The following is a 13110-nucleotide window of genomic DNA, read 5'->3' on the forward strand; positions in this document are numbered from 1 at the left end:
CCATGCACATCACAAAATTCAGCAAATTTAGCATTTTTAAATTCAGTACCATGATCAGACCTAATTGATGCAAGTTGATTTCCTAATTGTTTCTGAGTTTTTCTAACAAAGGAAGTGAACATGTCAAATGCTTCATCTTTAGATGTTAAAAACAGTGTCCAAGTAAACCTAGAATAATCATCAACAAGCACCATCACGTATCTTTTACCACCTCTGCTTAATGTTCTCATTGGACCACAAAGATCCATATGAACCAGTTCCATCGTTCTGGAGGTACTTACCACTTTCTTGCATTTAAAAGAGGATCTTACCTGCTTCCCCCTTGTACAAGCCTCACAAACTTTGTATTTCTTGAACTTAATGTTAGGCAGTCCTATCACCAAGTCCTTGGAGACTAATTTGTTGAGTTGACTTAGACTTGCATGTCCAAGCCTCTTATGCCAAAGGAGGGGATCACTATCCAGCACACTTAAGCAAGTTAGTTCATTCTCTGAGAGTGTGGACAGATCTATAATATATATATATTATTCACTCTTTTACCCTGCAAAACATCCTTGTCAGTGATAAGATTTATCACAAAATATTTAGTAGAGGTGAATGCTACCAAGTTACCTCTATCACACAATTGTGACACACTGATTAGGCTACACTTCAAGCCGTCTATCAAGTAGACATTCTCAATAGAATGAGAGTCATCCTTACCTACCTTACCAACCCCAACAATTTCACCTTTCTTTCTATTTCCAAATGAGACATCTCCTCCTTTGAGGTCCTCAAGTGAAAGGAACTGGTCCTTGTTTCCTGTCATATGCTTTGAGCAGCCACTGTCCATGTACCATATTTCGCTGCTCCCCTTTACTTGAACCTACAAAAGGAAATCAGGGGTTAGTCTTTGGAACCCAAACTAGTTTGGGTCCCTTTCTATAAGCAAAAGGATGAATTAAATTCTTTTTAGCCCAACTTGGTAACCAATTCTTCCTTGAACAAAATTTTTGTTCTTTTGGCTGGCCCTTTATTTTGCATTACATTCACTTTTATAGTGACCAGTCTTACCACAGTGAGAAATCTTGTTCTCGGGAAGAGTGAGGTACTTGCTTTTAGGATCCCACTTAGGTAGCTGATTCCCAAAGCCAAGTCCTCTTCTATTGCTACTGTGATGTTCCTGTAGCCATGAAAGTGCATTGGAGGGCCTGTTCTATTTCCAAGTTCTGTCTAGTTCATGCTTGACTTTGCCTAGATCCTCCTTCAAAATTCTTACCTGCTCATCCTTCTTATACAACTCATCTTTTAGTTTATATACATTTTCTTCTAGAGTGAGTTGTGTGCAATCAGTTGTCTTCTTACTTGTTCCTAATTTTAGTTTTAGGTTTTCAGATCTAAGTTCTAGGACATTTGATTCAAATGCATGAACCTGGTTCTTTAGTGCAGTATTTTCACTTACAGTCTCACTAACTCTAAGTTCCAGGTTCTTACACTTTGCTTTTAAAATCACACATTCCTTAGACAACTGTTTCTTTTCATTGTTTATATCCTCAGATCCATCAATGAAATCTAGAAGTAACTCAGATAACCTTTCTTTAGACAAAAACTTAATCTTGTCTTTTAGATGGATTATACTTACTTCAGATTCCTCATCGGATTCTCCAATTGCCATAAGTGCTTGTTCATCTTCATCTTCATCATCTGAGTCCTCATCTGAGCTTTCTCCCCAAGTAGCAACCATAGCCTTTGTTGATCCTTTGTTCTTCTTGGGATGAACTTGTTCCTTCTTTTTGTTTCTTCATTCAACTCTTTCCTTCTTCCATTCAATTTTCCATTGAGGGTAGTTTTTGATGTGGTGATCAGTCTTCCCACACTTGTAGCATCCCTTATTGGTCTATTTTTCAGGAGCCCTTGGTTTGTTGTAGCCTCCACTTCTTGAAGAACCATTACCTCTCATTAGGTACTTCTTGAAGTCCTTTGTGATCATAGCCATTTCATCATATTCTAGATCAGAACCATCAGTGATTCTGAGTGCCAAGCTTATTTCCTTCTTGGGTACGTCAATCTTCATGGTTTTCCTTCTAAGTTCATAAGTAATGAGATTTCCAATTAGCTCATCCAACCTAAGAGTAGCGATGTTCTTTGACTCCTGAATAGCAGTGATTTTGCTCTCCCATGAGACTGGCAGAACCCTTGTCAAAATCTTCTCAAATTTGTCTTCCTCAAGAATAACCCTTCCAAGAGATTTAAGTTTATTTGTTAGTGTGGTGAACCTTGTATACATCTCTTGGATAGTTTCTCCTTCCTTCATAGTGAAATTCTCATATTGAGAATATAGTAACGTTCCTCTGAACCTCTTCACCTGAGGTGTTCCTTCATGAGCCACTTGCAAAGTATCCCAAATTTCTTTAGCAGTAGTACAACTTTGAATTCTGTTGTACTCGTCTGGACCAAGTCCACACACGAGCCATTTCTTGGCCTTAGCATTCTTATCCCATTTCCTCAAGTCGTCGGCAGTGCAGTCAGCTCTTGTTTTTGGCACCTCTTCTCTTTCGGTATTTATCTTTATGGTAGCTAATGGACCATCTGTGACAATGTCCCATAGCTCATAGTCTTCTCCTATGATGTGGTCTCTCATTCTGTTTTTCCACCAGGAGTAGTACTGGCCAATGATGAGTGGTGGCCAATCAGTGGATTGCCCTTCCCAGTTTCCAGGTGGTGCACTCATCTTTATCTTCTCCTAAGGTATTAGCCTCTTCAAGGATAACCTGCTCTGATACCAATTGATGTTTTAACTTCAATACCACACAAGAGGGGGTGATTTGTGTGGTGTCCAATATTTCGCGTGCACAGATTATATAAGGTCTTGGTTCTTCTATGTGTTCCAACTACTACTGTTGCGGAATAATAAGTACAGAAAATAAAGAACACAGAGATTTTTACGTGGAAAATACCTGGCTCAAAAGATAAAAAAAAAATCACGACCTACTTCCCAGTAGGATTTTTCCAAACTCTCCACTAAATCACTGAGCCAAAAACTGCATTTACAAAATACTTTTGTAAACCTAGGATTAACTCTAATCCCGTTGTGGAAACCAGTCTCTAACTGTTGCGACAACTTCAAGTTAACTCTAGCTTGAATACTCTGAGTACCTATTACAATTGCCTCTAGATAAAGCTGAAAGGTACAATATGAAAACACCTACTACAATTGACTAGAATAAAAGACAGACACTTGGAGCTGGTTCTTCTATCTTGTTCATGTAGCTTCAGGTTCGCACACTTAAATCACACACGAACTGCTTGCAAAATGCCTTGCTATTTTGCTCATAATTCACGTTTAACTTTTGCTTTTGTGCATCCCCTGTAGAATGAGAATATCCTACGATTTATAGAATTAGTAGAGTAGAAAATAACTAGAGTTCTAATGCTACTCTTCCTTGGTGGAAGAGTCCTAGTTAATCTCAACTCCTAACTCCTTCCTTATCTTGGATAATGTTCTCGTTGAGTAAGGAGTCCTTCTCCTTATCCATTATGCAATCTTTTCGATCAGGAGATATCTATTATTATGCCAGATTTCGTTTATCTCTTGCATGTGCATCTCACGTGCTTTGAATCTGCCTGTGTCAATACTTACCAGTGATGGACCTGGTTCATCCCTGAATTCCTTTGTCAATCTTCAAAACTATCTTTTACTTGGGCCAACAAAATTAAACCGAGTAGTTTTCACCAAGTAACTTGTCGAAGAAAACAACTTGTCCTAGCTAGAGAGTAAGGAGGGAAATGAGCATGGAAATCATCCAAACATTATAGATTAAAATCGCTTTTTTTGGTCAAACTCAAGTTGCTACTATACAAAATACTAATATTTACGAACTATTACGAACTTGTTTTCCACCTTATAATACTAACAAAAGTACTTCTCAAATGATTTGTCCAAAAAAAAGTTGTTATTATCCGAAATATTTTCTTTATAACTCAATTTGGCAAACCGTACTTTTCAAGCTAACCAAATTTTTGAAAGTTTGGCCCGACTAGGCTCTAACTTAGAGCTTCTAAGAATGGCATCCATATTAAAATATCAGTAATTACAATCTAAAAATATGAGAGGAGTGAAAACTAGCAAGGAGCTTGTGCAATAATATAGCTAATCTCATAAGTCTAACTAAACGATATGGACTAAATTAAAATAATTACAATTGGAATGGAGTAAGTATGTAACTAATCAAACTAAACTTGAGGGCACCTTTTTCACTGCACCATAGAATCTGACATTAATCGGTTGTTTAACCAATTAATTTGAACACATACATCATACACAAACATAAAGTAAGTTGATAATATCTACTTGAACTTCGGATAATAATTCTTCTTTTTCTCCCTAGAGAACCTAGAGTTGTAATATGCGCCCCACCTGTCGGACATCGGGTTTTCCTTTTGTTTTTCTTTTTTCTGAAATCTCTTAAAATTTGCACCACCGAGTTGGTGCAGTGATCTATAGCTATTGCATTTGCACGGAAGTTTTACTTTTAAAAAAAGAAAAACAAACAGAAACCCCGAGATCACTATACCAACTTGTTGGTGCCAATTCACTTGAGATTTTACGAAAAACAAAAACAAAAGGAGAAGCCTGTTGTCCACCAGGTGGAGGAGCAGATTACTACTTGGTTCTCAAGGAGAAAAAGAAAGTATTATCTGAAGTCCAAATAGAGATTATCAACTTACTTTATATTTTCATATATGATGTATGTGCTCAAACAATTTGGTTAAAAGGCCGATCATAAAAAAGAGAATTACCAAATGTACCATGCTCATTTGATATAGAGGTTAGTGCATCGGGCTGCATTTTTATATAGAGAGGCATAGAGAATGCAATTGAGGGGTGGAAAACAAGGGAACAAAAGAAGGGTTTTTATAGTTGGTGTGAGGGTTTTTTACAAGATAAAATATAGGAATCTTGTAAATAACTTTCTATATTTGCATTAATTTACCTTTGATTTGATCAGAATCTAAAATTAAACCAAAACCGTTCAAACTTAAAAAACCTTCCATGAACATAATCTTAGTTAGAAACCAAAAATCATAGAATGGGTATATTATTAAAAAAATTCTTTATTTGCCGGTCAACATTTAAATACCTTAAAAAGTTGTATCTCTATATATATTCATTTGTGGAGCCATTACTTAAATGGTCACTCAACTATTTGAAATTATTAAGTAAAGTCATCTTTCTTTCGTTTGTAACAGAAACGTTACTTAACTATGTCTATAATACTCAGAAGGACACACAACCAGATTCCTCAAAATTTTGATTGTCAAATACCTATTTTACCCTCTAAAATAGGAATTTGATATTATGGACTTTCCTATTTAACAAATAAATTTTATCTATAAAATAAACAATAAAAAAAATTAATTTTCTAGCATATATAATGTCGGAATAATAAAGAATTGAGCATAAATTTCAAGCATATATAATGTATATTATAAAAATACCTTTTTTAAATAATTATTTTTATATTACGTGCATGGAATATATATTATTAAATCTTTATTTTCCTTTCATTCTCAATTATGTATATAATTATTTGCGTTTTTGTTGTTAATATCAATATTGTTATTACGAAAAAATTAGTTCTAATTAATTTATTTGCTATGCTCAATATTTTATTATTCTAACATTATATATGCTTAAACACTATTTTATTTTTTAATTTATAAATAAAACTTATTATTCTATAGGTAAGTCCATAATATAAATTAAAAAGAGAAAAAATCATACTTAAAAAGATTTAAAAATAAAAAGAAGATAAAAGTTGATAATTTAGAGGGTAAAATAGGTATTTGGCAATTAAAATTTTGAGAAATCTAGTTGAGTGACCTTCTGAGTGCTATAGGCATAGTTGAGTGACTTTGTTGTTACAAACGAAAGAAAAATGACTTTAGTAGGTAATGTTGGATAGTTGAGTGACCATTTGAGTAATTGACTCTTCATTTGTTAACGATTCAATTTCCTACTTTGTAATCTATAACACTAGTCTTGATAGTTTAAATTTATTTGACTCATCATCTTTCCTCGTTCGAAGATGAATATTATTTATAGTCGGTGTGAGGGGGGACGACATCTATGATTTTTCTTGTAAATTGTAATTTCACACCGTCGATATGTGGGGTGATCGAACCGACTCATCTACAACTCATCTTTGAACAAAAGATGTGCTCCTACGGGAAGAGGGGGGAAATGAAAGTAAGAACCATGCGCATTTATGAAAGAGCGCGCTTTGAGGGAAGAGGGAAAGAAAGACTATAGAAAGAAGAAGCCCCGACCCCTCGGTGTCTTACACGTCTTCTTCGACCCTGCCGAAGTAACTTTTTTTCTTCAAGTAGTGAAGTCACTCCGATTTATGTATGACTTGACGCTCTAAAGTCTGTATCTTGCCCCTAGTTACTTCATTGTATTCGACTTCTATCGCAGATCTGTTATTTCTATTTCTTTCCATTAGCTCTCCAAGATTCCTATCTTTCCATTCCTTCCTAAGAAATAATTTTTTAAGTTTTGTTGAATGATTCTTTCTTGTCTAAGCATCCCCATATCGTGCTAATAAGGTGTCTTTTCTTATTCTGAAAGCTATCCTTCTACGGCCATTTTCTTTTGGTTTAGTTCTTCTAGCTCCTGTCCCCGCAACCCCTGATGGGCAATGCTCTTGGTGAGCCACTTCGTCTTTCACGATCGATGGTAAATCCTCTTGCTTAGCCTATTTCATTTTCCCTTTGAGTTCAATCCTATCAGTCTTTGAGTCAGCACCTTCGCAGCCTGCCTTTCCAGTTTTCACTCTATTTCAATCATTTATTTTGGTAGATGGAGTACCCCGGGCATTCTCTTGTCTACACATTAATCTAGATCTCATTGCGCGCATGCGCTTTGCACTCTTGGCTTAACAACATCAAACATGAATCGAACCTTTTCCAGTTCTGTGTTAACAAAAATCGGTTTGATGTCCCCCTCCTCATTCCTCCATTAGTTTAGCTGCAACGGCCGCAGACGCAGGAAGCAGTTCCTCTATGGGAAATTGAAAACGTCGGAGTAAGTTGTGGCTTATAAATAGGAAGATAAGGCGTTAGCGGACCGACTTGACAAGACCTTTTCTCGAAATAAATATTCTTGCAACTATGAAAACCACAACAAAAGCACTCCTTTTTCATTCATTCTATCTAAGAAAAAGAATTCAACATAGCCGCCGACCACCCCACCTTTTTATTTCTTGATCGATATAAAACCAAATGGTCGAGGGCTCTTTTTTAGTGATTTCCTCCCTTACCACAATGAGAGCGGGGATTCGTTTCTCTTTGGGCAACTCGTCCACGTCTCCAAGATACTTGACGGTGTCGACGAGTTTTTCCAGCATGAGTTCGTCCCGCACTCCTCCCTACTCAAGGGCAACTTCTCTTGCCTGCACATAGATTTCTTGCAAGAGCTTGTCACACTAGGCGGCATTCTCTTCAGTCTACTGATGCAATTGCGCTATTTCAGTAGGCGAAAGGCGTACTGGAATCTCGTTGAGGTCAGGAAGCACAGGAGCAGGACTGACGTAAAAGGCTACTGAAGGGGCGAATGCTGGAAAAGCAAAAGCAACCCAGAAAGGTATTTTCTCAAAAATCTGACTTACGCTTTTAGAACAATAAATCCAGTGGAAATTTCTCATTGTAATGAATGAATAAAGGCAAAAAGAGATTAAGATGTACTTAAATTCCGAATGTAACTGTGGATTTGCCTCTATCAGCAACCCGTTATTTCTTATGTTTGTTTGAACCATATAGAAAATATATGGATATCGAAGAAGAATTAAGCTCGCAGAGATTAATGAAACAGAAAATATCATAGTACGTCGTCCTTTCCTGTCTGTACGCTGTTTTTATGTGCCTTTCAAGATATTGTGTATAAAGAAAAAGATAGTCAGTCTTCTTGGGTGGCCGAGAGTGTTATGTAAAAAGGACCAGGGAGGATCATATCCTAAAGGAGAAGGAGGATGAGTAGGAGAGAGCTTTAGGGGCGAAATTGAATGATTACGAGATAAACAATGAGACAAAAGAGAGCACTTAGACAATTCACTTTGAGTATAGGGAAGTCTGCTGGTAGGAATTCCTCAGGGCGTATTACGCTTTTTCGCCGAGGGGTGGATCGAAGCGATTGCAACGAGGAATTGATCTGAAACGAAACACTTCGTATATAGGCATTGTAGAAAGGATAGAATATGAGCCTAATCGTTCTTCTCGAATCGCTCCAATACGATGGACCGGGGGGTCTGCCAGAGAAAATGCGACACGATAGAAGAGTTCGCTCCACCGCGTAAGATCCTCGAATCAACCACGACTACCATCTGCGGTCCATTTTCGTTCTCTTCCCTGCCCGGGAAGGGGTATCAAAGAAAGGTGGATTGTTTCTCTCCTGGACGGATGGAGACTTATATTGTGGTTGGCCTTCTTACCAGAATACCTTCTTGGTCGAAGAGCCACTTTTTTACTAGTAAGGACGTAGGAAGCAAAAAAACTTGCACGAAGGACGTTTTCTTCTCTTCCCTCTCCACTCCAAAGGCCAAGGGAGAGACTGCATCTCTTTCCTTCGATAGCTCTTTTGGTTTCCCAAGGATAGCAGTAGCTGGGGCAAAGCACGCTTTCTTCGCTCCACAAATGATAGAGAAAGTCAGAGGAAAAAACATGTTCTATCTTTGCGAGATCCGAAAGTACTAGAGAACGCATAGCATTCTATGGGTATATAGGATCAAACGTAAAGCAGCAAAATTCATCAATTCTTTTTTGAGTTACTTTTTCACGTTGTACATCCTTACAAAAGATTCACCATGAGATACAAATTATGTTGATCCAACTCGTCTACTATATGTCGAGCTAATTTTAGTCCGTCTTGAAAAGCAAAGCTAATTTCCGTAACATGTGTCTCCGTAACTGTTTATCCTCAAAATCGGATAAAAATTGAATTTGTAAGTGGTTTTAAGGATACATGATCTAAATTAATAAAAAATGATAAATCAGATTGAAATTGAAATAAGTAATGGAAAAGTAAATGCAAATCGCACAAGTTGAACAGTCTTAGCCTTGAAGGTTAGCCACCCTCGAGCCAAAGTACTTTGATTAATAACAAAACAACAAGATAATAATAAAAACCTAAAGAGAATAATAATATATTGCCTTGGGATGCATATTACAATGTGTCCAATGAATAATCAGACCCTCCTTTATATAGTAGAGGAGTCCTACTTTAGGTACAATTCTGTAAAAGGTAAAGATCTTTTGATTCGCTGATTGCTGGTTCCTTTTTGATTCGTGCTGAGATTCTCGCCGTAATATCCGACTGGTCATGGATATTTCGGTCTTCCATTAGTTATGCTAACAATGTTTCTTCGAGCTCGATTGGGGCTAAGGTCGACTCTGAGATTACTGACTTAATGTTCTCAAAGACAGGCGTTCTAGCCCCGGGTACTAGCTTTGTAGGACTCGGGGTCGATCTTCAGTCTTTGGTTGTCATGTTTCGAGCCTAACCGGCCATGTCGTAGCGAGCTAGATTCCGACTATATACAGATAGTCCCCTCTATTTTCGAAGAGTAGACGACGAGAAATGAAGTGACCTTTTGATTCTTCCTTCGGCACCACACGACAGAAATGACAAAACAGTCGAAATTTCTTGTCACTCAAGTCTTAATGGCATTAAATGTTCGTCAGTTGCTGGTCGGACACTCGTAGATGTGAACCATCACTGAAAAACTATAAATACCCCCTCACTTGTTCATTCAAACTTTACATTCAAACCTTCTTCCCTCGTACCTAAGAAATTTCAATACTTCCAAGAACTTATATTCTGGTTACTTTGAGATCTTTGATAAGAACTCTCATTCATCTTTTTCTCAAACCACCGAGTGAACTCTTTCTTTTTCTTTATTTCTTCTCTATAAAGAAATGGTAAAAACTTCCAAAACCGTTCCCCAAAAGGAAACTCCTTCTACCTCGTGGCCGGCTACCGACGAGACCGATTTGCAAGAGATATGAGATAACCCTTGGTCAAATCCACCCTTCTTTCTGGAGGATCGTAATCCTCCTCCACTTCATTGTAAGGAAGATCGAAGGGTGCCATTTCACCATCAACCACTTCATGCGTTTGTATAGTCCTGACTCTATCGGGGGGGACTGATCAAGCTCGCCCATCGGGCCAGTAAGGCCCCATTCTCGAGTATCGATGAGGAAAGGGATCGAGGTTGGCCAGGTTATTTCATCCGAGTAAGGACCTAGAAATTAATCCCAGCCGAGCACATGTCGTTCCTATAGAAGTGGAGCATGTCACGTAAGTATAAATTAGCTTCCTAAATTTTATTTTTATCACCTTTTGCCTTCTTTCTTACCGGTGTTCTGTGGTGGTGCAGCTGTTTCTTGGGTCCCGACGATGGGAGGCTCGTTCACATGGTGAGATCTTCTTCACGGGTAATATTTGGTTTTCCTAACACAAAATTCTCACTTGCTTTATTCTCTTTTGCAGGTTTATCCAAGGACGTCCAAATGAGGCCCACATCTGGTAGCGATGATTTCCCCACCGAGTCCCCTACTCTGAGATAGGGTGAAGAGAAGAAAAGAAAAAGGGCCCCGAGTTCTCCGAGCTCGGAGAAGAAAATGCTAAAGAGAAGGCTGGTGCATAAGTCCAAAGAAATCACCAGTGCTCGAGCACCACCATCGGGTTCTCTCTATCAATCGAAGGATGAACCCGAAGAAGAACAGGAGGAAGAAACCTTCAATCTAGTTGCCCGAGTGTCGATGCGACTCGAAGGGCAAGGGGCCTCCAAGCTAGAGGGAGACGATGTTGATCTTCATCAAGCAAGGGAGGTAGAGGAGGAGGCTGAGACAGAAGCTTCCCGGGATGTGGGCAGTGCGCTGAAAGAAGCTCTCGGTGTGATAGAGATAACCGAGTCACCTACGTTCACTCAGTCCATGTACAATGAGGCTCAGACAGTGAAAGAACGTCCCAATGAGGGAGACCTCGGAGTGGATGATCCCTTCCGCGGCTTCTTTGATGGAGTAGACTCTACAGTCATGGAGGGTGCCACCGGGTTGGGTGATTTAGAGATACCGAGGAAGAGCCCATCTTCAGGTGCATGCAGACCTTCCTCGAGTCCCAAACTGGCGATTCCCTGACCCGAGTGCGGATACTTGCCGAAAGTGATTCATCACTTTCTCTCTTCTGAAAGACTCTCGGGTCCTCTCCGCCTTCGTAGGGGTGGCTAGCTATCTTCGGTGTCTATTGACTAAGGATAATCAGGCCAAGATGAATGAGGTGGATGCACCCTGTCTGTTCAACAAAGCGCAACAGGAGTTAAATCGGGTAACTTTAAATATTCCTCAATGGTTCTCAATTTGTACTTAGGCTATTTTGCAGATAACTCTAACATTTTCTTTTTGTGTTTGTAGGAGTCGGTGCTTCACCACGAAACTTTTCTCCGACACTAGGATGAGATGAAACAGTTTGAGGCCGAGGTCCAAGGGCTCACTGAGAAGATGGATTCCAACAAACTTCTCAGTGAGCAACGTGAAGGGGAGGCCAAAAGCCTCCGAGCAGAGCTCGAGGTGGCTCGAAAGAAGCATGCAGATCTGGCCGAGCAGGTAAAGATATTTGAGGTTAGCGATGACAAGCTAGGCTTAGTAACTAATGATTGGAATCTGTAGGTCCAACAGAAAATCAACTGGGTTGCCCAACTTCGAGTTGAGATGGACGTTGTCAAGGCCGAGACCAGCGAATGGAGGGGCGAGATAGATTGTCTAGCCTCGGAAAGAAGGTTGCTCGGGCGCAACTAACTTCAGCTGAGGTCCAACTTCGAGCAGCAAAGGAAAAGGTAGAGATGCATGCCAAAGAGGTTGAAGAGCTCCAGTCTCGGCTAAGTTCGGCTGCCTCCGATCAGAAAATTATGGCCAAGGAACTCGAAACGGCCAAGTCAGTCGTGGCAGTGGTTAAAGCCGACGCCGACGAAATGGTGGCCCAATATAAGGCTGATGTCGAGGTTGTCACGACCCAAAATCTCACCCGTCGTGATGGCGCCTATCTCAATACTAGGCAAGCCGACAATATCAATAAACCACATATCTTTTAAATTTGAAAACACAATAATTAGATTCTTCGGAAGAAATATTACAAGTACAAATATAAACACTCTCAAAACCCGGTGTCATTGAGTACATGAGCATCTAATATGAATACAAGTCTGGAAAACACGGTCTATAATACTATGAGACCAAATACAGTAAACCAGGAGATAGGGAAGGAGAGACAAGGTCTGCAAAATACGGCAATTACCTCTGAATCTCTATAAAATCAACAGTGCGAAAGAATCAACACCCACTATGTCCGGGAACACCTGGATCTTCACACAAAGTGCAGGGTGTAGTATGAGTACAACCAACTCAGTAAGTAACAATACTAAATAAAGAACTGAAAGTAGTGATGAGCTTCGCAGCTGAGTCCAATTACAGTAATTTCCAACATAAGATTTAGGCATGCTTTCATGTTCAACATTTAAAACTCAACAGTAATTTCATATCAAGTTCGACTGAAAAAGAGGATAATATCTTTCAGAAATTTCCAACACTGTGATACATGACAACTGTAGTGCAATAAGAATGAAATCAAATGCATCATCTCAGGACCACAATCACTCAGCTATTTCATTCACTCAGCACTCAGCACTCAGCACTCGCACTCAGTAGGTAACTGCGCTCACTAGGGTTGTGTTCAGACTCCGGAGGGGCTCATACAGCCCAAGCGCTATAATCTGCATGGACAACTCACGTGCTATATTATAATATCTGGATCCACACAGACAACTCACGTTCTGCACGGATAATGCACGTGCTATAGTATAATATCTGGATCTGCACGGACAACTCACATGCTATAATATAACATCTCACAATCAGGCCCTCGGCCTCACTCAGTCATAAATCTCTCCAGTATTTCGTGCTCTCATAAATTATGAAATCAGCCCAAACAACAATGATATGATGCCTCAATAATGAACAATAGAGACTGAGATAAAATAAACAAGTAAATTGTGAATGAGTACAAAACAACAATTAAGT

General features: G+C 39.2%; 1 protein-coding gene and 1 pseudogene across 1 annotated transcript; one reads left to right on the forward strand and one right to left on the reverse strand.

Annotated features, from left to right (window-relative positions):
* Window positions 1-1876: 1876 nt before the first annotated feature.
* On the reverse strand, window positions 1877-2710 carry LOC138906472 (uncharacterized). The gene has a single exon (XM_070195322.1). The coding sequence runs from the start codon at window positions 2708-2710 to the stop codon at window positions 1877-1879; it is 834 nt and encodes a 277-aa protein (XP_070051423.1).
* Window positions 2711-8060: 5350 nt separating this feature from the next.
* Window positions 8061-8844, forward strand: LOC117273028 (large ribosomal subunit protein uL2mz, N-terminal part-like; annotated as a pseudogene).
* Window positions 8845-13110: the final 4266 nt, after the last annotated feature.

This window comes from Nicotiana tomentosiformis, chromosome 1 (genome assembly GCF_000390325.3).
Source record: "Nicotiana tomentosiformis chromosome 1, ASM39032v3, whole genome shotgun sequence".
NCBI lineage: Eukaryota > Viridiplantae > Streptophyta > Magnoliopsida > Solanales > Solanaceae > Nicotiana > Nicotiana tomentosiformis.